This window comes from Pseudophryne corroboree, chromosome 9, assembly GCF_028390025.1.
Source record: "Pseudophryne corroboree isolate aPseCor3 chromosome 9, aPseCor3.hap2, whole genome shotgun sequence".
Lineage (NCBI taxonomy): Eukaryota > Metazoa > Chordata > Amphibia > Anura > Myobatrachidae > Pseudophryne > Pseudophryne corroboree.
In genome coordinates this window covers 482,781,230-482,808,717 of record NC_086452.1, presented here as the reverse complement: position 1 = coordinate 482,808,717, position 27,488 = coordinate 482,781,230, and the positions used below count along the sequence as shown (strand labels likewise).

At 43.8% G+C, this 27,488-nt stretch overlaps 1 protein-coding gene across 4 annotated transcripts in view; it reads left to right on the top strand.

The window, feature by feature from the left end:
• The window catches only part of SH3BP1 (SH3 domain binding protein 1), a 799,734-nt gene that overhangs the window by 708,012 nt on the left and 64,234 nt on the right, over nucleotides 1-27,488 (top strand). For all 4 annotated transcript variants that reach the window (XM_063941456.1, XM_063941455.1, XM_063941457.1 and 1 more), the window contains one exon: nucleotides 3,121-3,242. In XM_063941456.1, the coding sequence (XP_063797526.1) occupies nucleotides 3,121-3,242 (122 nt within the window). The remainder of the gene's footprint in view (nucleotides 1-3,120; nucleotides 3,243-27,488) is intronic.

The window sequence follows — 27,488 nt, the reverse complement described above, 5'->3', positions numbered from 1 at the left end:
CATACTGTGTGGTGTAATGTGAATGTGGCTCATACTGTGTTGTGTAATGTGAATGTGGCTCATACTGTGTGGTGTAATGTGAATGTGGCTCATACTGTGTGGTGTAATGTGAATGTGGCTCATACTGTGTGGTGTAATGGGAATGTGGCTCATACTGTGTGGTGTAATGTGAATGTGGCTCATACTGTGTGGTGTAATGGGAATGTGGCTCATACTGTGTGGTGTAATGTGAATGTGGCTCTTACTGTGTGGTGTAATGTGAATGGGGCTCATACTGTGTGGTGTAATGTGAATGAGGCTCATACTGTGTGGCATAATGTGAATGTGGCTCATACTTTGTGGCGTAATGTGAATATGGCTCATACTGTGTGGTGTAATGTGTATTTGGCTCATACTTTGTGGTGTAATGTGAATGTGGCTTATACTGTGTGGTATAATGTGAATGTGGCTCATACTGTGTGGTGTAATGTGAATGTGGCTCATACTGTGTGGTGTAATGTGAATGTGGCTCATACTGTGTGGTGTAATGTGAATGTGGCTCATACTGTGTGGTGTAATGTGAATGTGGCTCATACTGTTTGGTGTATTGTGAATGTGGCTCATACTGTGTGGCGTAATGTGAGTTTCGGCTCATACTGTGTGGTGTAATGTGAATGTGGCTCATACTGTGTGGTGTAATGTGAGTTTCGGCTCATACTGTGTGGTGTAATGTGCGTTTCGGCTCATACTGTGTGGTGTAATGTGAATGTGGCTCATACTGTGTGGTGTAATGTGACTGTGGCTCATACTGTGTGATGTAATGTGAATGTGGCTCATACTGTGTGGTGTAATGTGAATACGGCTCGTACTATGTGGTGTAATGTGAATGTGGCTCACACTGTGTGGTATAATGTGTATTTGGCTCATACTTTGTGGCGTAATGTGAATGTGGATCATACTGTGTGGTGTAATGTGAATGTGGCTCATACTGTGTGATGTAATGTGAATGTGGCTCATACTGTGTGGTGTAATGTGAATGTGGCTCATACTGTGTGGTGTAATGTGAATGTGGCTCATACTGTGTGGTGTAATGTGACTGTGGCTCATACTGTGTGGTGTAATGTGAATGTAGCTCATACTGTGTGGTGTAATGTGAATGTGGCTCATACTGTGTGGTGTAATGTGAATGTGGCTCATACTGTGTGATGTAATGTGAATGTGGCTCATACTGTGTGGTGTAATGTGAATGTGGCTCATACTGTGTGGTGTAATGTGAATGTGGCTCATACTGTGTGATGTAATGTGAATGTGGCTCATACTGTGTGGTGTAATGTGAATGTGGCTCATACTGTGTGGTGTAATGTGAATACGGCTCGTACTATGTGGTGTAATGTGAATGTGGCTCATACTGTGTGGTGTAATGTGACTGTGGCTCATACTGTGTGGTGTAATGTGAATGTGGCTCATACTGTGTGATGTAATGTGAATGTGGCTCATACTGTGTGGTGTAATGTGAATGTGGCTCATACTGTGTGGTGTAATGTGAATACGGCTCGTACTATGTGGTGTAATGTGAATGTGGCTCATACTGTGTGGTGTAATGTGTATTTGGCTCATACTGTGTGGTGTAATGTGAATGTGGCTCATACTGTGTGGTATAATGGGAATGTGGCTCATACTGTGTGGTGTAATGTGAATGTGGCTCATACTGTGTGATGTAATGTGAATGTGGCTCATACTGTGTGGTGTAATGTGAATGTGGATCATACTGTGGTGTAATGTGAATGTGGCTTATACTGTGTGGTGTAATGTGAATGTGGCTCATACTGTGTGGTGTAATGTGTATTTGGCTCATACTGTGTGGTGTAATGTGAATGTGGCTCATACTGTGTGGTGTAATGTGAATGTGGCTCATACTGTGTGGTGTAATGTGAATGTGGATCATACTGTGGTGTAATGTGAATGTGGCTCACACTGTGTGGTTTAATGTGTATTTGGCTCATACTGTGTGGCGTAATGTGAATGTGGCTCATACTGTGTGGTGTAATGTGTATTTGGCTCATACTGTGTGGTGTAATGTGAATACGGCTCGTACTGTGTGGTATAATGTGTATTTGGCTCATACTGTGTGGCGTAATGTGAATGTGGCTCATACTGTGTGATGTAATGTGAATGTGGCTCATACTGTGTGGTGTAATGTCAATGTGGCTCATACTGTGTGGTGTAATGTGAATACGGCTCATACTGTGTGGCGTAATGTGAATACGGCTCGTACTGTGTGGTATAATGTGTATTTGGCTCATACTGTGTGGTATAATGTGTATTTGGCTCATACTGTGTGATGTAATGTGAATGTGGCTCATACTGTGTGGTGTAATGTGAATAAGGGGCACTACTGTCAGTAACTGGTGAGCATGAGGACATGTGTGACAAATGCTGGTGTCCTGCGGAGGAGGGGTCTGATGGCATAGAAAGAGGCAGTTGTGGCTCTGCTGGCACGTGTTCATTTTAAACTTTGTGTTTTATTAAAACTCAAATGTTCTGCCCCCTAAATCTCCCGTATTTTTCAGAGTGGCCAACTCAAAATCAGGGTTTAGATGCTGGGGGTGCAAGGGGTGTCGTGTGTGTGTGGGGAGGGGGGGCAGGGGGGAATGCATATGCACCTAGGCCACTGATGGGGAACCTTTGGCACTCCAGCTGTTGAACTACACATCCCAGCGTGCCCTGCTAGAGTTTTGCTGTTTGGCCATGCTAAAACTGTAGCAGGGCATGCTGGGATGTATAGTTCAACAGTTGGTGTGCCAAAGGTTGCCCATCACTGACCTAGGCCCACCACTCTCTAGTTCCACCCCTGGGTCAGGGACAGGTTGGGGAAGTGTAAGCAGCGATAGGATACAGCGGCAGCTAGGGCTCAGGATTATTACTCCGTAGCGGACAGTCAGTACAGCCCGGTGGTTGCACCATTATGTTTCATTTTATTTCTCTGGGGTGTATTATATCTATTATTAGTAACTAGGGAGAAATAGATAAGCCATGTGAAGTTACTGAGAGTGAGTGCGGCTTACTCACGCCGCCAGGGGTGTAGCGGCTAATTGCATTGTTCCCTATTATTGATGACATTTCCCCGTTTGTCTTTCTCAGAGGTGTTGAAATTCAAGAACAAGTTTCAATCAACCCTGCTGCGTTAAAGACAGTGGCCCCTACAGAAGAGGGCTGTGATACACCTGCACAGGTGGACTTCAGCCCGTCTACAGTACGTAAAGGTGAGTAGGGAACCACGCCAAGCGCTCAGCATACTATCAGTAGTATCTAAACTTCGATTAAAATGGGCAATAGTAATAATAAAAATACTTCTCGGCATATAGGGCCTAATTCAGACCTGATTGCAGCAGCAAAATCTTCTCTAATGGGCAAAACCATGTGCAGTGCAGGTGTGGCAGATGTAACATGTGTAGAGAGAGTTAGATTTGGGTGGGTTATATTGTTTCTGTGCAGGGTAAATACTGTCTGCTTAGTTTTTACACTGCAATTTTAGATTTCAGTTTGAACTCACCCCACCAAAATCTAACTCTCTCTGCACATGTTACATCTGCCCCACCTGTACTGCACATGTTACATCTGCCCCACCTGCTGCACACATGGTTTTGCCCATTAGAGAAAAGTTTGCTATTGCAATCAGGTCTGAATTCAGCCCAAATGCAGCAAAATGTTTCTAGCATCCAAGTTGTGGTCATTGCGTATAGAGCAGAGAGACAGAGCGTGGGCACTCTATATTCACCACTACAGCTCAGACTCCTTCCCATCTAATCTATTACTGGCAGCCAGTAGTCTTACCAGAGCTGGGCATCTTGTTCTCTGCATGCATGGAGCAGGCAGCGGTGGTGTCACCTATTTCAGCTAGTGATGAGCGGGTTCGGTTTCTCGGAAACCGAACCCCCCCGAACTTCACGCTTTTTACACGGGTCCGAGGCAGACTCGGATCTTCCCGCCTTGCTCGGCTAACCCGAGCGCGCCCGAACGTCATCATCCCGCTGTCGGATTCTCGCGCGGCTCGTATTCTATCGCGAGACTCGGATTCTATATAAGGAGCCGCGCGTCGCCGCCATTTTCACACGTGCATTGAGATTGATAGGGAGAGGACGTGGCTGGCGTCCTCTCCGTTCAGATAGAGAGTGAGACACTTGATTTACTGGAGCATTAGGAGTACTCAGAGAGTGCAGAGTTTTGCTGATAGTTATACTAGTGGTGACCACCAGTTTTATTTATTATTTAATATAATCCGTTCTCTGCCTGAAAAAAAACGATACACAGTCACATACCATATCTGTGCTCAGCCTCAGTGTGCTGCATGATAATATCATCTATGTATATCTGACTGTGCTGAGTAGTGCTCACTGCTCACACAGCTTAATTGTGGGGGAGACTGGGGAGCAGTTATAGCAGGAGTACATATTTAACAGTGCACACTTTTGCTGCCAGAGTGCCAGTGTGACTGACCAGCAGTGACCACCAGTATATTGTCTGCCTGAAAAAGTTAAACACTCGTGTGGTGTTTTTTTTTTTTTATTCTATATATAAACGCATTCTGCTGACAGTGTCCAGCAGGTCCGTCATTCATTATATTTCTATCTTCTTCATACTAGTAGTTCAGGAGTCTGCAGTGCTGACAGTGTCCAGCAGGTCCGTCATTATATAATATATACCTGTCCTGCAGTAGTGATATATATATATTTTTTATATCATTATCATCCAGTCTATACTAGCAGACGCAGTACGGTAGTCCACGGCTGTAGCTACCTCTGTGTCGGCACTGGCAGTCACTCGTCCATAATTGTATACCTACCTGTGGTGGGTTTTTTTTTCTATCTTCTTCATACTAGTAGTTTAAGAGTCTGCAGTGCTGACAGTGTCCAGCAGGTCCGTCATTATACAATATATACCTGTCCTGCAGTAGTGATATATATATATTTTTTATATCATTATCATCCAGTCTATACTAGCAGACGCAGTACGGTAGTCCACGGCTGTAGCTACCTCTGTGTCGGCAGTCGCTCGTCCATAATTGTATACCTACCTGTGGTGTTTTTTTTTTTTTCTATCTTCTTCATACTAGTAGTTTAGGAGTCTGCAGTGCTGACAGTGTCCAGCAGGTCCGTCATTATACAATATATACCTGTCCTGCAGTAGTGATATATATATATTTTTTATATCATTATCATCCAGTCTATACTAGCAGACGCAGTACGGTAGTCCACGGCTGTAGCTACCTCTGTGTCGGCACTGGCAGTCGCTCGTCCATAATTGTATACCTACCTGTGGTGGTTTTTTTTTCTTTCTATCTTCTTCATACTAGTAGTTTAGGAGTCTGCAGTGCTGACAGTGTCCAGCAGGTCCGTCATTATACAATATATACCTGTCCTGCAGTAGTGATATATATATATTTTTTACATCATTATCATCCAGTCTATACTAGCATACGCAGTACGGTAGTCCACGGCTGTAGCTACCTCTGTGTCGGCAGTCGCTCGTCATCCATAAGTATACTAGTATCCATCCATCTCCATTGTTTACCTGAGGTGCCTTTTAGTTGTGCCTATTAAAATATGGAGAACAAAAATGTTGAGGTTCCAAAAATAGGGAAAGATCAAGATCCACTTCCACCTCGTGCTGAAGCTGCTGCCACTAGTCATGGCCGAGACGATGAAATGCCATCAACGTTGTCTGCCAAGGCCGATGCCCAATGTCATAGTACAGAGTATGTAAAATCCAAAACGCCAAATATCAGTAAAAAAAGGACTCAAAAATCTAAAATAAAATCGTCGGAGGAGAAGCGTAAACTTGCCAATATGCCATTAACCACACGGAGTGGCAAGGAACGGCTGAGGCCCTGGCCTATGTTCATGGCTAGTGGTTCAGCTTCACATGAGGATGGAAGCACTCAGCCTCTCGCTAGAAAACTGAAAAGACTCAAGCTGGCAAAAGCACAGCAAAGAACTGTGCGTTCTTCGAAATCACAAATCCACAAGGAGAGTCCAATTGTGTCGGTTGCGATGCCTGACCTTCCCAACACTGGACGTGAAGAGCATGCGCCTTCCACCATTTGCACGCCCCCTGCAAGTGCTGGAAGGAGCACCCGCAGTCCAGTTCCTGATAGTCAGATTGAAGATGTCAGTGTTGAAGTACACCAGGATGAGGAGGATATGGGTGTTGCTGGCGCTGGGGAGGAAATTGACCAGGAGGATTCTGATGGTGAGGTGGTTTGTTTAAGTCAGGCACCCGGGGAGACACCTGTTGTCCGTGGGAGGAATATGGCCATTGACATGCCTGGTGAAAATACCAAAAAAAACAGCTCTTCAGTGTGGAAGTATTTCAACAGAAATGCGGACAACATTTGTCAAGCCGTGTGTTGCCTTTGTCAAGCTGTAATAAGTAGGGGTAAGGACGTTAACCACCTCGGAACATCCTCCCTTATACATCACCTGCAGCGCATTCATCATAAGTCAGTGACAAGTTCAAAAACTTTGGGCGACAGCGGAAGCAGTCCACTGACCAGTAAATCCCTTCCTCTTGTAACCAAGCTCACGCAAACCACCCCACCAACTCCCTCAGTGTCAATTTCCTCCTTCCCCAGGAATGCCAATAGTCCTGCAGGCCATGTCACTGGCAATTCTGACGAGTCCTCTCCTGCCTGGGATTCCTCCGATGCATCCTTGCGTGTAACGCCTACTGCTGCTGGCGCTGCTGTTGTTGCTGCTGGGAGTCGATCGTCATCCCAGAGGGGAAGTCGTAAGACCACTTTTACTACTTCCACCAAGCAATTGACTGTCCAACAGTCCTTTGCGAGGAAGATGAAATATCACAGCAGTCATCCTGCTGCAAAGCGGATAACTGAGGCCTTGGCATCCTGGGCGGTGAGAAACGTGGTTCCGGTATCCATCATTACTGCAGAGCCAACTAGAGACTTGTTGGAGGTACTGTGTCCCCGGTACCAAATACCATCTAGGTTCCATTTCTCTAGGCAGGCGATACCGAAAATGTACACAGACCTCAGAAAAAGACTCACCAGTGTCCTAAAAAATGCAGTTGTACCCAATGTCCACTTAACCACGGACATGTGGACAAGTGGAGCAGGGCAGACTCAGGACTATATGACTGTGACAGCCCACTGGGTAGATGTATGGACTCCCGCCGCAAGAACAGCAGCGGCGGCACCAGTAGCAGCATCTCGCAAACGCCAACTCTTTCCTAGGCAGGCTACGCTTTGTATCACCGCTTTCCAGAATATGCACACAGCTGAAAACCTCTTACGGCAACTGAGGAAGATCATCGCAGAATGGCTTACCCCAATTGGACTCTCCTGTGGATTTGTGGCATCGGACAACGCCAGCAATATTGTGTGTGCATTAAATCTGGGCAAATTCCAGCACGTCCCATGTTTTGCACATACCTTGAATTTGGTGGTGCAGAATTATTTAAAAAACGAGAGGGGCGTGCAAGAGATGCTGTCGGTGGCCAGAAGAATTGCGGCACACTTTCGGCGTACAGGCACCACGTACAGAAGACTGGAGCACCACCAAAAACGCCTGAACCTGCCCTGCCATCATCTGAAGCAAGAAGTGGTAACGAGGTGGAATTCAACCCTCTATATGATTCAGAGGTTGGAGGAGCAGCAAAAGGCCATTCAAGCCTGTACAACTGAGCACGATATAGGAGGTGGAATGCACCTGTCTCAAGCGCAGTGGAGAATGATTTCAACGTTGTGCAAGGTTCTGCAACCTTTTGAACTTGCCACACGTGAAGTCAGTTCAGACACTGCCAGCCTGAGTCAGGTCATTCCCCTCATCAGGCTTTTGCAGAAGAAGCTGGAGACATTGAAGGAGGAGCTAACACAGAGCGATTCCGCTAGGCATGTGGGACTTGTGGATGGAGCCCTTAATTCGCTTAACAAGGATTCACGGGTGGTCAATCTGTTGAAATCAGAGCACTACATTTTGACCACCGTGCTCGATCCTAGATTTAAAACCTACCTTGGATCTCTCTTTCCGGCAGACACAAGTCTGCTGGGGTTCAAAGAACTGCTGGTGAGAAAATTGTCAAGTCAAGCGGAACGCGACCTGTCAACATCTCCTCCTTCACATTCTCCCGCAACTGGGGGTGCGAGGAAAAGGCTCAGAATTCCGAGCCCACCCGCTGGCGGTGATGCAGGGCAGTCTGGAGCGACTGCTGATGCTGACATCTGGTCCGGACTGAAGGACCTGACAACGATTACGGACATGTCGTCTACTGTCACTGCATATGATTCTCTCCCCATTGAAAGAATGGTGGAGGATTATATGAGTGACCGCATCCAAGTAGGCACGTCAGACAGTCCGTACTTATACTGGCAGGAAAAAGAGGCAATTTGGAGGCCCTTGCACAAACTGGCTTTATTCTACCTAAGTTGCCCTCCCACAAGTGTGTACTCCGAAAGAGTGTTTAGTGCCGCCGCTCACCTTGTCAGCAATCGGCGTACGAGGTTACATCCAGAAAATGTGGAGAAGATGATGTTCATTAAAATGAATTATAATCAATTCCTCCGTGGAGACATTCACCAGCAGCAATTGCCTCCACATAGTACACAGGGAGCTGAGATGGTGGATTCCAGTGGGGACGAATTTATAATCTGTGAGGAGGGGGATGTACACGGTGATATATCGGAGGATGATGATGAGGTGGACATCTTGCCTCTGTAGAGCCAGTTTGTGCAAGGAGAGATTAATTGCTTCTTTTTTGGTGGGGGTCCAAACCAACCCGTCATTTCAGTCACAGTCGTGTGGCAGACCCTGTCACTGAAATGATGGGTTGGTTAAAGTGTGCATGTCCTGTTTATACAACATAAGGGTGGGCGGGAGGGTCCAAGGACAATTCCATCTTGCACCTCTTTTTTCTTTCATTTTTCTTTGCGTCATGTGCTGTTTGGGGAGTAGTTTTTGGAAGGGCCATCCTGCGTGACACTGCAGTGCCACTCCTAGATGGGCCAGGTGTTTGTGTCGGCCACTTGGGTCGCTTATCTTAGTCACACAGCTACCTCATTGCGCCTCTATTTTTCTTTGCGTCATGTGCTGTTTGGGGAGTGTTTTTTGGAAGGGCCATCCTGCGTGACACTGCAGTGCCACTCCTAGATGGGCCAGGTGTTTGTGTCGGCCACTAGGGTCGCTTAGCTTACTCACACAGCTACCTCATTGCGCCTCTTTTTTTTCTTCTTTGCGTCATGTGCTGTTTGGGGGGTGTTTTTTGGAAGGGCCATCCTGCGTGACACTGCAGTGACACTCCTAGATGGGCCAGGTGTTTGTGTCGGCCACTTGGGTCGCTGAGCTTAGTCATCCAGCGACCTCGGTGCAAATTTTAGGACTAAAAATAATATTGTGAGGTGTGAGGTGTTCAGAATAGACTGAAAATGAGTGGAAATTATGGTTATTGAGGTTAATAATACTTTGGGATCAAAATGACCCCCAAATTCTATGATTTAAGCTGTTTTTTAGGGTTTTTTGAAAAAAACACCCGAATCCAAAACACACCCGAATCCGACAAAAAAAATTCGGTGAGGTTTTGCCAAAACGCGTTCGAAGTCGAACCCAAAACACGGCCGCGGAACCGAACCCAAAACCAAAACACAAAACCCGAAAAATTTCCGGTGCTCATCACTAATTTCAGCTGCACCTGACCACGTACCAGAGGTGCAGCATTCAGGTAACTCCCAGCTCCATCTAGAAGGGGAGGGTTGGAAGTCACAGTTCCGTCCCTTGCACCGAAACCTGCATAGTGGAGGTGGTGACAGACGCAGGGGGGAATATATTCTACCTGGCTTCCTACATGCTCTCTCATCTGAGTGGTAATGAAGTGGAATAGGTCTTGGTGGTTCTTCTGTGGACTCGTCCTATCTCTGGCCTGTGTCTTCTGCAGCTGCACACCCAAATATCTGGTGCAGGTTATTGCAGAGCTCTGCGGCTCATTGTACACCCCAGGAAAAGCGCAGGGATTCCTCCTCCTTCCTTCCATTACTAGGGGTGCAGAAAGGTCTGCCGCGGCACTGACCCGGCGGCTGGGTGTTAGTAGATTCTGAAAATGCGGTAAACAGGGGGTCTACCGCATTTTCCATTTAGTACATCCCGCCCCCTGGCTCTTACTGACTGTTATTGGCCCTTACTCTCTCTTACTGATTCACTGCTTGAAGGGTATGAGACGATTGTTTCAATGGGCAAAAGTGGCTACTAATGGCACTCTAGACCCGGATAGGTTGAAACAAATTAGAGTAACCTATGGGAGATATGTGAAGGATAATAATCTGGAACAGAGTCTTGATTTGTGGATTAAAACAGGTAAATTACTTCAGTATAAGAAAAAGTTAGAAGAGTTAGGACAAACTCAAGAACAAATGGCTCTAATTAATATGGATGATTTTAAAGATGCAGACATATCTGGACAGGGAACAATTAGACGTAAAGGTCCCAAGAAAACCAAAGGGTATCCTTACTGGGCATGTCCAAATTGTGGACATTGTAACCCACCAGATAACACAATATGTCCAGTTTGTCAGACACCCTGGTCTTACAAATGTAAACCCTGTAAAAGACCAACTGTTAGGAAATCTGTTAAATCTAAAAAGTTAATCAGTGAATGGTTGCCATTACTTAAAAATAACAAACCTACAAAATATACTTGGAGATGCGGATGCCCTAAACTTATACATTGGCATCTGCACCTCCAGCATATACTGAACCCGAGGGACCAGTCCCCTATGGATAGTATCCGGTATGTACACAAGATTCAATCACACCTGCTGTAGCAGCTGCGGATGGTAACGCAGCGCAGGCAGAGCGGCGCAGAACCACAACATGGTACAAGCCATAAACAAATTCAGAACTGTTAACATAACAACAGTTACAGAACTCCCTGATGTTAAACAACAATTTATGAAGTTCATTAGATATGTAAGAAAATTAAAAATAATTTAAACCTAAAAATAGAATCCAAAAAGGGTTATAAGTTTTCTGGATCCTGCTTAGTGATGGACAATTGGACTCTGGTGGCATGGAAATGCAAACATAAAACCAGCTGGTGGTAATCTATTCTTTACTCCTTTTTGCCTTCCCATGTGGGCTGGTCTGGTCCGTCATTAGGTAAAACTGGGGTCCAAAAGTCTCAGTTTCAGGCTGCTTTTGTCTCTGAAACTACATGCTTATCAAATTGTGTAAAGAAATTATTCATAAATTGTAATCAGTGTGTTTGCACTTTTCTGTCAATTTGTGCCACATAATAGCAAAATATATAGTCTGTAAATTACATTGGTAAATATGTATTGAATCAGTGGCTACAAATAACTTGTAGACTTCAATGGAAGTGTGTGATATAATGTATTATGTAAGTTCTAATGGTTTATCATTAAACTCCAGCTAACCCCTGTTCGGAGTGGGGAGAGTGCTGGCTCATTCTCAGTGTTTTATTTGTGTGTGTAAAATAGTATTCTCTTAATATGAAGTTTTGGATAAGTATAATGAAATGTGTTGTGGCCAAATGAATATTGCCCCAGCCAATAGCAAAGGGCTGTCATAAGACTACAAATATAACATGTATTTGTATTAAAAGAATCTCCACAGTAAAATTAATATCTGTGTCTAAAACAGTAACAGTTCATAGGTAAATAATTAGAAACATGTTACAGATGTAAGAAAACATTTTCTTTAATGTACAGCTCGTTAGTGTTCCAGTTACAGTGTGTAATGAAATGTCAGAGAATCAGGAAGTGTTTGGGTAATTATTACAAGGGGTGGGGCCAAGTAATGCGGTAAACTAGGTATGAGAAGTGGGCAGAACTGTAGTCATAGTCCATACCCCTAAGATAGAAGTCTGCCCTCGTGATACAATTACATTTATATGGTATAAAATCAAGATTGTAACTGTAAACTGTAACAATGCATAAATGATACCTCTGAAAGATGTTAGGTGAACATACATTAACATTGCATTACTGCTGATGCTCGGCATATAACAGTAAAGGAGGGAGGTTTATTTTAGAAATATCTCTATGACGCACCTTACACCAGCTTAAGTCATTTCTAGAATTAATCACCTATTGTACAAAATACATTCCAAGGGCATCACAGAAAACTAAGTTTTATATGATGCCATCAAAAGAACAACAAGTGTAAGGTATTTTTAAATAGAACCCAAATGTCAAGCCTTATTGCTATTCATATATAAAAAAGAAATGTACGGTACATAAAAATAAGTTACAATATGCACAAAACAAAGTACACTCCATTTCTGCTTATAGTAAGCATATCACTACAAAAAGGAGGAAAATGATTTCAGAAGTTAAACCTCCTCAAACATGTAAACAACTCATATCCTTTTAGGACTAATCACTTATTGCAGAGAGTGGATTGTAGGCGCATCACAGAAACTACAAGTGTTATATGATGCCCTAAAGGGACAAAATGCACAAGGTGCATTACTCATGACACAAGAACAGCTAGATGCTTTTTGTCAGCTAAAAACAGACATAATATCAGCACCAGCACTGGGACTTCCTGACTATGCAAGGCCTTTTAATTTGTTTTGTTGTGAAATTTCAGGCCATGCGCAAGGAATATTAACGCAGGTACATTGTGACAAACAGCGACCCCTAGCGTATTACTCAGTACAGTTAGACCCAGTCATACGGGCAGCACCAACCTGTGTCAAGTCAGTAGCAGCAGCATTATTGTTAGACAAAGCTGCTGATATTGTTCTGGGTCATCCAGTGACTGAAATTCTGAACCAAGCGCAGACTAAACATTTATCTGCTGCTAGACTAACCAAATATGAAGTAGCATTGCTTACACCATCCAATGTCACTATCAAGCGTTGTACTTCTTTGAACCCAGCTACATTATTGCAGCTGGTTTCAAAAGAGGGGAATGGTGCGAGTGATGATGAAATGACAGGCACAGAAAACCAATCAAATTTTTCAATTTCTATACACGATCAAGAACATAGATTGTATAGAGTTAATGAATCTTGAAACCGCAAGTACACCAGAAATACAGGAACATCCTCTACTAAATGCAGATTTACATTTATTTATGGATGGCTCCAGGTACTATGTGGATGGGGAACCGCATACAGGTTTTGCAGTTACCACAGAGACAGACATCTTAATACAGGAACCCTTGCCATCAGGTAGTTCAGCTCAGGAGGCAGAACTTATGGCACTGATTGCAGCCTGTATTTATGCTGAAGGTCAAACAGTTAACGTTTATACAGACTCAAGGTACTGCTTTGGTATTGCCCATGACTATGAAGTTATCTGGAAGAGCAGAGATTTTATAGGTTCTTCAGAAAAAACAATAAAACATGCAGACTGTATTAGGGCATTATTTGCTGCCTTTCAATTGCCAAAGAAATTAGCAGTCATAAAGGTCAAAGCGCACACTAAAGAGGATACTGCAGAGGTCAGAGGAAACGCTTTAGCTGATCAGGCGGCAAAAGCTGCAGCAGTCCAGCCTCTGCCAGACACTCAGGTGATGATAACTGTCACACCAGAGTCATTAGACTTACAGTTATTGTGCAAATTACAAGCACAGGCCTTAGGCAAGGAGAAAAAGATTGTGAAAAATTAGGTGGGCGAATACACGGTGACAGATGGATGGTGGAAAACCGTATCTGTTTACCACGCTCACTTTACCCAGTCTTAGCACAAATATTGCATGGAAAAACTCACCAATCCACAGATGCAATGGTGAGGATTCTAAACCAGCATTGGGTAGCACCAGGTTTCACACAAGCAGCACAGGCTTATGTTGCAGGGTGTGTAACTTGTGCTTTACATAACCCAGGAAAGGTTGTGAAGGTACCAGCAAAAAGTACCCCACAAACTTGCTACCCCTTTTAGCGATTACAAATAGACCTTATCCAGTTACCTAAATGTTCTGGGTATGAAAATGTACTTGTGTGCAAAGACCTATTCTCAAATTGGGTTGAAAGCTCGGCCTTGTAGAGCAGCAAACGCCAAAACGGTTGCAAAGAAGTTAATGCAAGAAGTAATATGTAGATATGGAGTACCTTAAGTTATTGAAAGCAACAGAGGTACCCATTTCACAGGAGAAGTATTAGGTAAAATTTTGTCATATCTGGGTGTTACTCAGGCCTTATAATGATTCCATCCTCAAAAGACTCCTCTGCTTTATGAACTTTCTCTTGTGGTTAGGGATAAGAGAATAGGGAACATTGGTTCTGCCCGAGCATAGGGATGTTGAATGGATTAGCCCATGCCTGGAGTGCCCTTATGGTACACCAGTCGTGAAAGTAGGTGTCCCTATAGAATCAATGACCAGGTAAAGGAAGGGTAAATTAAAGGTAAAAATTAGAAACAAAGAGGGGAAGTTGATTTAGATGGAAGCCATATTTGTTCATAAGACTCCATTTTTAATTGACATCTGACAAGCTGTTTCAAATTGTTTTCAGCTTAGAGCTGACACAGGAAAAAGTACAGACACTGCACTTTGTTTGAACCCATATTGTGAAGTTATGACCTTTATCTAAGATATATTTTACGGTAATTTCCTAGCAGAAATATAATGTCAGCAGCTAGACATGTAAGTTTCAAAGGGTATTTGTCAGTTTGCGGTATAGCAGGTGTAAAAATATAACCAGACATATGTAGGTTTCAAGGTTAGCAAAAACCCCCCAGTTATTCCACTTAAGAGCACATATAAGAAATATAGACGTTGGCAAACATATTACGTATAAGATAGAAGTTTTAAAAGCCAATAGGATTAAGCTTCGTGTCAGGAATCGACGACACGATATGTTAATTTGTATCACTTTATAATGTACTGCTGGTAGGAAATAAAGCTCTCTCTCTCTTCTCTATTACTTTCCACTTTACACACGTGTGGCTAGTTATTACAAAGGTTATTTTGTTGACCGGTCACTGGCTGCAGCCGTGTATGAACCTGATGCTGACTGACTGAATGCGTGCTTGAACTTGGTTAAGCAAAGGGTGCCCTTTCCTGGGGTTACCTTTATCACTGACGTGTATGAGATGGTGTAATAGAAGCACATTGCATATACTCTGTATTTCTGTGTGTTCTGTATATACTGACGTGTATGAGATGATGTAATAGAAGTACATTGCATATACTCTGTATTTCTGTGTGTTCTGTACATACTGACGTGTATGAGATGATATAATAGAAGTACGTTGCATATACTCTGTATTTCTGTGTGTTCTGTACATACTGACGTGTATGAGATGATATAATAGAAGCACATTGCATATACTCTGTATTTCTGTGTGTTCTGTATATACTGACGTGTATGAGATGGTGTCATAGAAGTACATTGCATATCCTCTGTATTTCTGTGTGTTCTGTATATCCTGACGTGTATGAGATGGTGTAATAGAAGCACATTGCATATACTCTGTATTTCTGTGTTCTGTATATACTGACTTGTATGAGATGATATAATAGAAGTACATTGCATATACTCTGTATTTCTGTGTGTTCTGTACATACTGACGTGTATGAGATAGTATAATAGAAGTACATTGCATATACTCTGTATTTCTGTGTGTTCTGTATATCCTGACGTGTATGAGATGGTGTAATAGAAGCACATTGCATATACTCTGTATTTCTGTGTGTTCTGTACATACAGACGTGTATGAGATGGTATAATAGAAGTACATTGCATATCCTCTGTATTTCTGTGTGTTCTGTATATACAGACGTGTATGAGATGGTATAATAGAAGCACATTGCATATCCTCTGTATTTCTGTGTGTTCTGTACATACTGACGTGTATGAGATGATATAATAGAAGCACATTGCATATACTCTGTATTTGTGTGTGTTCTGTACATACTGACGTGTATGAGATGGTGTAATAGAAGTACATTGCATATCCTCTGTATTTCTGTGTGTTCTGTATATCCTGACGTGTATGAGATGGTGTAATAGAAGCACATTGCATATACTCTGTATTTCTGTGTTCTGTATATACTGACTTGTATGAGATGATATAATAGAAGTACATTGCATATACTCTGTATTTCTGTGTGTTCTGTACATACTGACGTGTATGAGATAGTATAATAGAAGTACATTGCATATACTCTGTATTTCTGTGTGTTCTGTATATCCTGACGTGTATGAGATGGTGTAATAGAAGCACATTGCATATACTCTGTATTTCTGTGTGTTCTGTACATACAGACGTGTATGAGATGGTATAATAGAAGTACATTGCATATCCTCTGTATTTCTGTGTGTTCTGTATATACAGACGTGTATGAGATGGTATAATAGAAGCACATTGCATATCCTCTGTATTTCTGTGTGTTCTGTACATACTGACGTGTATGAGATGATATAATAGAAGCACATTGCATATACTCTGTATTTGTGTGTGTTCTGTACATACTGATGATAAAGATGGAAGCCATATTTGTTCATAAGACTCCATTTATAATTGACATCTGACAAGCTGTTTCAAATTGTTTTCAGCTTAGAGCTGACACAGGAAAAAGTACAGACACTGCACTTTGTTTGAACCCATATTGTGAAGTTATGACCTTTATCTAAGATATATTTTACGGTAATTTCCTAGCAGAAATATAATGTCAGCAGCTAGACATGTAAGCTTCAAAGGGTATTTGTCAGTTTGCGGTATAGCAGGTGTAAAAATATAACCAGACATATGTAGGTTTCAAGGTTAGCAAAACTCCCCAGTTATTCCACTTAAGAGCACATATAAGAAATATAGATGTTGGCAAACATATTACGTATAAGATAGAAGTTTTATTAGCCAATAGGATTAAGCTTCGTGTGAGGAATCGACGACACGATATGTTAATTTGTATCACTTTATAATGTACTGCTGGTAGGAAATAAAGCTCTCTCTCTCTGCTCTATTACTTTCCACTTTACACACGTGTGGATAGTTATTACAAAGGTTATTTTGTTGACTGGTCACTGGCTGCAGCCGTGTATGAACCTGATGCTGACTGACTGAATGCGTGCTTGAACTTGGTTAAGCAAAGGGTGCCCTTTCCTGGGGTTACCTTTATCAATATGGAGGTTCTGAATCCGAGATCCCACATCACCTGTTGAACAGCGGACGACTGGGCGGACGGTTCCTGGACTGAGACTCAAAACCCATGCATGGTATGTAGAGATATTTCTCTGTAGACTCTCATTCCATTAACTGTTCAATCTATTCCGCTGGGGAGACGGGCATCGGGGGATGCGGTCAGGATGCCGCCGGACGGAATCCCGGCGGTCGAAATACCGGACGCCGGAATCCCAACCGCCACAATCCCGACATATTCTCCCTCCGTGGGTGTCCACGACACCATAGAGGGAGAATATAATAGTGTGCCGAGCGTAGCGAGGCACCGTGCCCGCAGCGTGGCGAGCGAAGCGAGCCCGCAAGGGGCTTCGTTCCGCTCGACCACCCCTGTCGGATTGTGTGGTCGGGATTCCGGCGTCGGTATTTCGACCGCCGGGATTCCGACCGGCGGCATTTAGTACTGATCCCGGCATCGGGATCGTGAGCACAAAGTTCACTCAGTAAGCAGGTTGATTTTTTTCATTTTCCTTCTATTCTCTTGCTTATATGTGTTATAAAGGCGTAAGAATAAATTAATGTCGGAGTAAATGGGATTCTGAGTATTTAGAGTGTGTCTGCATATAACCAACTGATGGGTTGTTAAACTGGATGTTGCTGCAACCACTGTCTTGTTTTTTCTTATATTGAGAATTAGAACGTAGGTTAAGTATGTGTTACTAGCAGTCTATATGTGTAGGATATTGTAGAAAGACTTAAAAAATAAGTCAGAGTTATGAAACAGACATGTCCCCTTTGTAAGTGTGTAGTACTCTTAGTAAAGGCACACCACAATCAAAAATTTTATTTACATTATATTTGTAGTCCAGGAGAATCTCCCCTATTTTCTGAACCTTGGGAAGAAGGATTTGACATTTTTGCACCAATTTGTTGCCATTTCATTCCTACAGTAAGAGACATTGGAAGGAAGTGGTCAGATATACTTTCTGAATTGAAAGATTCAGAGCAGTATATTGCACACAATATAAGAGTCTAAGTTGTACTCACAGTAGAATATCATTGCATCTGAATTGCATACCTTGTTAGTACCATAAAGCACGTCCTGGTGCTTTAAAAATTATAGCGTACAGAGTTAAGAAAAAAAAATCAGGAACGGAAGTCATTTAAAACTTTTTTTTTCTCTCTCTTCCGTGGAGTGCCATGGACATTATGAAGAATGTACATGGTGAGCAATGCTTGAAGGGTATGAGACGATTGTTTCAATGGGCAAAAGTGACTACTAATGGCACTCTAGACCCGGATAGGTTGAAACAAATTAGAGTAACCTATGGGAGATATGTGAAGGATAATAATCTGGAACAGAGTCTTGATTTGTGGATTAAAACAGGTAAATTACTTCAGTATAAGAAAAAGTTAGAAGAGTTAGGACAAACTCAAGAACAAATGGCTCTAATTAATATGGATGATTTTAAAGATGCAGACATATCTGGACAGGGAACAATTAGACGTAAAGGTCCCAAGAAAACCAAAGGGTATCCTTACTGGGCATGTCCAAATTGTGGACATTGTAACCCACCAGATAACACAATATGTCCAGTTTGTCAGACACCCTGGTCTTACAAATGTAAACCCTGTAAAAGACCAACTGTTAGGAAATCTGTTAAATCTAAAAAGTTAATCAGTGAATGGTTGCCATTACTTAAAAATAACAAACCTACAAAATATACTTGGAGATGCGGATGCCCTAAACTTATACATTGGCATCTGCACCTCCAGCATATACTGAACCCGAGGGACCAGTCCCCTATGGATAGTATCCGGTATGTACACAAGATTCAATCACACCTGCTGTAGCAGCTGCGGATGGTAACGCAGCGCAGGCAGAGCGGCGCAGAACCACAACATGGTACAAGCCATAAACAAATTCAGAACTGTTAACATAACAACAGTTACAGAACTCCCTGATGTTAAACAACAATTTATGAAGTTCATTAGATATGTAAGAAAATTAAAAATAATTTAAACCTAAAAATAGAATCCAAAAAGGGTTATAAGTTTTCTGGATCCTGCTTAGTGATGGACAATTGGACTCTGGTGGCATGGAAATGCAAACATAAAACCAGCTGGTGGTAATCTATTCTTTACTCCTTTTTGCCTTCCCATGTGGGCTGGTCTGGTCCGTCATTAGGTAAAACTGGGGTCCAAAAGTCTCAGTTTCAGGCTGCTTTTGTCTCTGAAACTACATGCTTATCAAATTGTGTAAAGAAATTATTCATAAATTGTAATCAGTGTGTTTGCACTTTTCTGTCAATTTGTGCCACATAATAGCAAAATATATAGTCTGTAAATTACATTGGTAAATATGTATTGAATCAGTGGCTACAAATAACTTGTAGACTTCAATGGAAGTGTGTGATATAATGTATTATGTAAGTTCTAATGGTTTATCATTAAACTCCAGCTAACCCCTGTTCGGAGTGGGGAGAGTGCTGGCTCATTCTCAGTGTTTTATTTGTGTGTGTAAAATAGTATTCTCTTAATATGAAGTTTTGGATAAGTATAATGAAATGTGTTGTGGCCAAATGAATATTGCCCCAGCCAATAGCAAAGGGCTGTCATAAGACTACAAATATAACATGTATTTGTATTAAAAGAATCTCCACAGTAAAATTAATATCTGTGTCTAAAACAGTAACAGTTCATAGGTAAATAATTAGAAACATGTTACAGATGTAAGAAAACATTTTCTTTAATGTACAGCTCGTTAGTGTTCCAGTTACAGTGTGTAATGAAATGTCAGAGAATCAGGAAGTGTTTGGGTAATTATTACAAGGGGTGGGGCCAAGTAATGCGGTAAACTAGGTATGAGAAGTGGGCAGAACTGTAGTCATAGTCCATACCCCTAAGATAGAAGTCTGCCCTCGTGATACAATTACATTTATATGGTATAAAATCAAGATTGTAACTGTAAACTGTAACAATGCATAAATGATACCTCTGAAAGATGTTAGGTGAACATACATTAACATTGCATTACTGCTGATGCTCGGCATATAACAGTAAAGGAGGGAGGTTTATTTTAGAAATATCTCTATGACGCACCTTACACCAGCTTAAGTCATTTCTAGAATTAATCACCTATTGTACAAAATACATTCCAAGGGCATCACAGAAAACTAAGTTTTATATGATGCCATCAAAAGAACAACAAGTGTAAGGTATTTTTAAATAGAACCCAAATGTCAAGCCTTATTGCTATTCATATATAAAAAAGAAATGTACGGTACATAAAAATAAGTTACAATATGCACAAAACAAAGTACACTCCATTTCTGCTTATAGTAAGCATATCACTACAAAAAGGAGGAAAATGATTTCAGAAGTTAAACCTCCTCAAACATGTAAATAACTCATATCCTTTTAGGACTAATCACTTATTGCAGAGAGTGGATTGTAGGCGCATCACAGAAACTACAAGTGTTATATGATGCCCTAAAGGGACAAAATGCACAAGGTGCATTACTCATGACACAAGAACAGCTAGATGCTTTTTGTCAGCTAAAAACAGACATAATATCAGCACCAGCACTGGGACTTCCTGATTATGCAAGGCCTTTTAATTTGTTTTGTTGTGAAATTTCAGGCCATGCGCAAGGAATATTAACGCAGGTACATTGTGACAAACAGCGACCCCTAGCGTATTACTCAGTACAGTTAGACCCAGTCATACGGGCAGCACCAACCTGTGTCAAGTCAGTAGCAGCAGCATTATTGTTAGACAAAGCTGCTGATATTGTTCTGGGTCATCCCTTAACTGTACAGGTGCCTCACTCAGTGACTGAAATTCTGAACCAAGCACAGACTAAACATTTATCTGCTGCTAGACTAACCAAATATGAAGTAGCATTGCTTACACCATCCAATGTCACTATCGAACGTTGTACTTCTTTGAACCCAGCTACATTATTGCCGCTGGTTTCAAAAGAGGGGAATGGTGCGAGTGATGATGAAATGACAGGCACAGAAAACCAATCAAATTTTTCAATTTCTATACACGATCAAGAACATGATTGTATAGAGTTAATGAATCTTGAAACCGCAAGTACACCAGAAATACAGGAACATCCTCTATACTAAATGCAGATTTACATTTATTTCTGGATGGCTCCAGGTACTATGTGGATGGGGAACCGCATACAGGTTTTGCAGTTACCACAGAAACAGACATCTTAATACAGGAACTTGTGGCCGGAGGGACCCCAGCCACGAGGAGAATGGCCGCCTGCGGCACTGAAGGGGCTAACCCCTAGTGCCCGGCGCCATTCTAAAAGAACAAAGGGCGCTTGGCGCCAGATTTTAAATATGTTGGGCGCTAGGCGCCGTGTTTCTAAAATGCTTAAAAACCAATGTATTTTAAAACTGTGCCGTGGTCCCGGACCCCTCCGGAGACCACGGCAGGGAGGACAGCCCCCGGCGCGCTCAGCAGTGTGTGCGCGCCGGGGGAGAGGAGGCAGCCGCTGACCGCCGGAGTCCGGGAGCTCCGCTCCCGGCAGCGGTCAGTGTAGCCCCGGGCGCACTGGAGTGTGCGCGCCGGGGAGAAGGGTGAGCGCTGCGGCTGGGAGCTCGGCTCCCGCTGCAGTGCTCTCTGTGAGAGCCGCCGCTGGGGGCCGGGAGCTCTGCTCCCAGCGCCTCAGCCCAGCACGGGTGGCCAGCCGCAGCAGCCGGGACGGACGTCCCGGGCTGCTAGCCGGCGAGGGGGGTGCGCTGCAGCCCGGCTCCCCGCCGGACGCTGCAGCGAGGCCACAAGTCAGCACCGCTCACGGGGGACCGGGCTAGCCGGCTCCCTAGCGGTGTGGGGGAAATTAGGTTGGCAAGCAGGCTGATGAGCGCTGGGGTCCGGGAGCTACGCTCCCGGCGCCTCAGCGCTGCAACAGAGCCAGAGTCACGGCGGCCGGGACAAGTGTCCCGGGCCGCCGGGCTTCAGTACAGGGGGGTGCGCCGCTGCGTGCGGCGGGGCCACAAAAGTAGTGCCACACTGGGGGGACAGGGAGAGCCAGCTCCCTGGACCCCAGTGGCAGGCAGACAGGCTGGAGGGTGGGGGAAGCCAGCCCCATACCTCCAGCACACAGAGAGCCCTAGCAGCCAGGCTGCAGGGCTAGTACACAGTAGTTACAGAACGAAACATTGTGTAAAATAATGACGTACAGTGTGTTGTAAGGCACTGCAGTGCCTGAGTATGTAGAGTCTGTGCAAGGCACAGGCTCAGTGTGTATTTAAAGGGAAATGTACAGTGTGATTTAAAATGTAATGTATTTAAGGATAAATTGCACTTACTTGATTGTGTGTCCCAGGAGGGGGGAATCCATAGCTGTGCAGGCTGATGGATTCTCCCAGACCTTTTCCCCAAAAACGGAATGTTTTCCCATCCAGCCTCACATTTCCAAGAGGCACAGGGAGAGAGAGAAGCAGCTTAGCTATGAAACAAGCTGAGTGGTTTCTTGGAGCTCCATGGAGATCAGCCGTAGTGCCAAGAAACCTGGACCGGGGAGCCAGGCTGCCCAGCTCTGGAGCCCAAATCCAGGCTGCAGGCAGTGAGAGGGGTCCCGGGCAGGTTTCTGGAAGTCAGTTTAGGAGGGAAAAACTTCCCCCCAGCCAGACTGAACGGCACCGTGGGAGTATCCTGAATCTCCAAGATAGGAGGGTCAAAGGAGACCGACCACTCCCCACTGTCCATAGGGAACAATGTAAAGCTGTGCATGAGACCAGAGCATGCACAGCTCATGGGTAAACATTGATTGGTTGTGCACCACAGGGCGGGCTTACCCCCTGTGGTAAGGGGTCTTGGAGAGGGATAAAAGGAGGGCAGTTGGCCCATAGGACAGTGTATTGTAACATCTTCTGCTGAAAACATCTTGATTGTATGCTGTTGCCCCTAGCAATAGGGAGGAGCCTTTTTAAAGGTTATTTGAGCAATAAACACCTTTGCCTCAAGAAGACTGCTTCATCTTGTGACCTACAGGGTTAGGCCAAACCTAGCCCCGTTCTCCGGCTGTCCAGGGAAGCACCTGATGTCTCCAAGCTCCGCCTTCCGCCAGCTACCGGTAGAGGCCTAGCAAGTGGCTAGTGGGGATTCGTCAGCACCACACAGCTGTGGTAAGGCAGTGCGTCGGCACATACAGAGCAGAACCGTGGTTCCAAACGCCACGGCAGGTTAGGAGTTTGGTGGTGGCAGCGAGAACCCGCCCACAGCGCAGTGGGTGGAGTCAGTAACAGACGGTTACTGACGGTAAGCGGGAATCCCCTATGTGGTCAGGCCTCGTGCGGCTTGACCTTCCAATCTGTGCGCAGTCAACGGGACGCGAAAGCGGCGAGTGCTTTCGTACGGTACCGTCCTGTCACAGAACTCTTGCCATCAGGTAGTTCAGCTCAGGAGGCAGAACTTAGGGCACTGATAGCAGCCTGTATTTATGCTGAAGGTCAAACAGTTAACGTTTATACAGACTCAAGGTACTGCTTTGGTATTGCCCATGACTATGCAGTTATCTGGAAGAGCAGAGATTTTATAGGTTCTTCAGAAAAACCAATAAAACATGCAGACTGTATTAGGGCATTATTTGCTGCCTTTCAATTGCCAAAGAAATTAGCAGTCATAAAGCGATAATATTCGTCATAGTCATAAGGTCAAAGCGCACACTAAAGAGGATACTGCAGAGGTCAGAGGAAACGCTTTAGCTGATCAGGCGGCAAAAGCTGCAGCAGTCCAGCCTCTGCCAGACACTCAGGTGATGTTAACTATCACACCAGAGTCATTAGACTTACAGTTATTGTGCAAATTACAAGCACAAGCCTTAGGCAAGGAGAAAAAGATTGTGAAAAATTAGGTGGGTGAATACACGGTGTCAGTTTGGTTATATTTTTACACCTGCTGTACCGCAGACATATGTAGGTTTCAAGGTTAGCAAAAACCCCCCAGTTATTCCACTTAAGAGCACATATAAGAAATATAGATGTTGGCAAACATATTACGTATAAGATAGAAGTTTTATTAGCCAATAGGATTAAGCTTCGTGTCAGGAATCGACGACACGATATGTTAATTTGTATCACTTTATAATGTACTGCTGGTAGGAAATAAAGCTCTCTCTCTCTTCTCTATTACTTTCCACTTTACACACGTGTGGCTAGTTATTACAAAGGTTATTTTGTTGACCGGTCACTGGCTGCAGCCGTGTATGAACCTGATGCTGACTGACTGAATGCGTGCTTGAACTTGGTTAAGCAAAGGGTGCCCTTTCCTGGGGTTACCTTTATCACTGACGTGTATGAGATGGTGTAATAGAAGTACATTGCATATACTCTGTATTTCTGTGTGTTCTGTATATACTGACGTGTATGAGATGATATAATAGAAGTACATTGCATATACTCTGTATTTCTGTGTGTTCTGTACATAGTGACGTGTATGAGATGATATAATAGAAGTACATTGCATATACTCTGTATTTCTGTGTGTTCTGTACATACTGACGTGTATGAGATGATATAATAGAAGTACATTGCATATACTCTGTATTTCTGTGTGTTCTGTATATACTGACGTGTATGAGATGGTGTAATAGAAGTACATTGCATATCCTCTGTATTTCTGTGTGTTCTGTACATAGTGACGTGTATGAGATGGTGTAATAGAAGCACATTGCATATACTCTGTATTTCTGTGTGTTCTGTACATACTGACGTGTATGAGATGGTGTAATAGAAGCACATTGCATATACTCTGTATTTCTGTGTGTTCTGTATATACAGACGTGTATGAGATGATATAATAGAAGCACATTGCATATACTCTGTATTTCTGTGTGTTCTGTACATACTGACGTGTATGAGATGATATAATAGAAGTACATTGCATATACTCTGTATTTCTGTGTGTTCTGTACATACTGACGTGTATGAGATGATATAATAGAAGCACTAGTGATGAGCACCGGAAATTTTTCGTGTTTTGTGTTTTGGTTTTGGGTTCGGTTCCGCGGCCGTGTTTTGGGTTCGAACGCGTTTTGGCAAAACCTCACCGAATTTTTTTTGTCGGATTCGGGTGTGTTTTGGATTCGGGTGTTTTTTTCAAAAAACCCTAAAAAACAGCTTAAATCATAGAATTTGGGGGTCATTTTGATCCCAAAGTATTATTAACCTCAATAACCATAATTTCCACTCATTTTCAGTCTATTCTGAACACCTCACACCTCACAATATTATTTTTGTCCTAAAATTTGCACCGAGGTCGCTGGATGGCTAAGCTAAGCGACCCAAGTGGCCGACACAAACACCTGGCCCATCTAAGAGTGGCACTGCAGTGTCACGCAGGATGGCCCTTCCAAAAAACACTCCCCAAACAGCACATGATGCAAAGAAGAAAAAAAGAGGCGCAATGAGGTAGCTGTGTGAGTAAGCTAAGCGACCCTAGTGGCCGACACAAACACCTGGCCCATCTAGGAGTGGCACTGCAGTGTCACGCAGGATGGCCCTTCCAAAAAACACTCCCCAAACAGCACATGACGCAAAGAAGAAAAAAAGAGGCGCAATGAGGTAGCTGTGTGAGTAAGATAAGTGACCCTAGTGGCCGACACAAACACCTGGCCCATCTAGGAGTGGCACTGCAGTGTCACGCAGGATGGCCCTTCCAAAAAACACTCCCCAAACAGCACATGACGCAAAGAAGAAAAAAAGAGGCGCAATGAGGTAGCTGTGTGAGTAAGATAAGCGACCCTAGTGGCCGACACAAACACCGGGCCCATCTAGGAGTGGCACTGCAGTGTCACGCAGGATGGCCCTTCCAAAAAACCCTCCCCAAACAGCACATGACGCAAAGAAAAATGAAAGAAAAAAGAGGTGCAAGATGGAATTGTCCTTGGGCCCTCCCACCCACCCTTATGTTGTATAAACAGGACATGCACACTTTAACCAACCCATCATTTCAGTGACAGGGTCTGCCACACGACTGTGACTGAAATGACGGGTTGGTTTGGACCCCCACCAAAAAAGAAGCAATTAATCTCTCCTTGCACAAACTGGCTCTACAGAGGCAAGATGTCCACCTCATCATCATCCTCCGATATATCACCGTGTACATCCCCCTCCTCACAGATTATCAATTCGTCCCCACTGGAATCCACCATCTCAGCTCCCTGTGTACTTTGTGGAGGCAATTGCTGCTGGTCAATGTCTCCACGGAGGAATTGATTATAATTCATTTTAATGAACATCATCTTCTCCACATTTTCTGGATGTAACCTCGTACGCCGATTGCTGACAAGGTGAGCGGCGGCACTAAACACTCTTTCGGAGTACACACTTGTGGGAGGGCAACTTAGGTAGAATAAAGCCAGTTTGTGCAAGGGCCTCCAAATTGCCTCTTTTTCCTGCCAGTATAAGTACGGACTGTCTGACGTGCCTACTTGGATGCGGTCCCTCATATAATCCTCCACCATTCTTTCAATGGGGAGAGAATCATATGCAGTGACAGTAGACGACATGTCCGTAATCGTTAGCAGGTCCTTCAGTCCGGACCAGATGTCAGCATCAGCAGTCGCTCTAGACTGCCCTGCATCACCGCCAGCAGGTGGGCTCGGAATTCTGAGCCTTTTCCTCGCACCCCCAGTTGCGGGAGAATGTGAAGGAGGAGATGTTGACAGGTCGCGTTCCGCTTGACTTGACAATTTTGTCACCAGCAGTTCTTTGAACCCCTGCAGACTTGTGTCTGCCGGAAAGAGAGATCCAAGGTAGGTTTTAAATCTAGGATCGAGCACGGTGGCCAAAATGTAGTGCTCTGATTTCAACAGATTGACCACCCGTGAATCCTTGTTAAGCGAATTAAGGGCTCCATCCACAAGTCCCACATGCCTAGCGGAATCGCTCTGTGTTAGCTCCTCCTTCAATGTCTCCAGCTTCTTCTGCAAAAGCCTGATGAGGGGAATGACCTGACTCAGGCTGGCAGTGTCTGAACTGACTTCACGTGTGGCAAGTTCAAAAGGTTGCAGAACCTTGCACAACGTTGAAATCATTCTCCACTGCGCTTGAGACAGGTGCATTCCACCTCCTAAATCGTGCTCAGTTGTATAGGCTTGAATGGCCTTTTGCTGCTCCTCCAACCTCTGAAGCATATAGAGGGTTGAATTCCACCTCGTTACCACTTCTTGCTTCAGATGATGGCAGGGCAGGTTCAGGCGTTTTTGGTGTTGCTCCAGTCTTCTGTACGTGGTGCCTGTACGCCGAAAGTGTCCCGCAATTCTTCTGGCCACCGACAGCATCTCTTGCACGCCCCTCTCGTTTTTTAAATAATTCTGCACCACCAAATTCAAGGTATGTGCAAAACATGGAACGTGCTGGAATTTGCCCATATTTAATGCACACACAA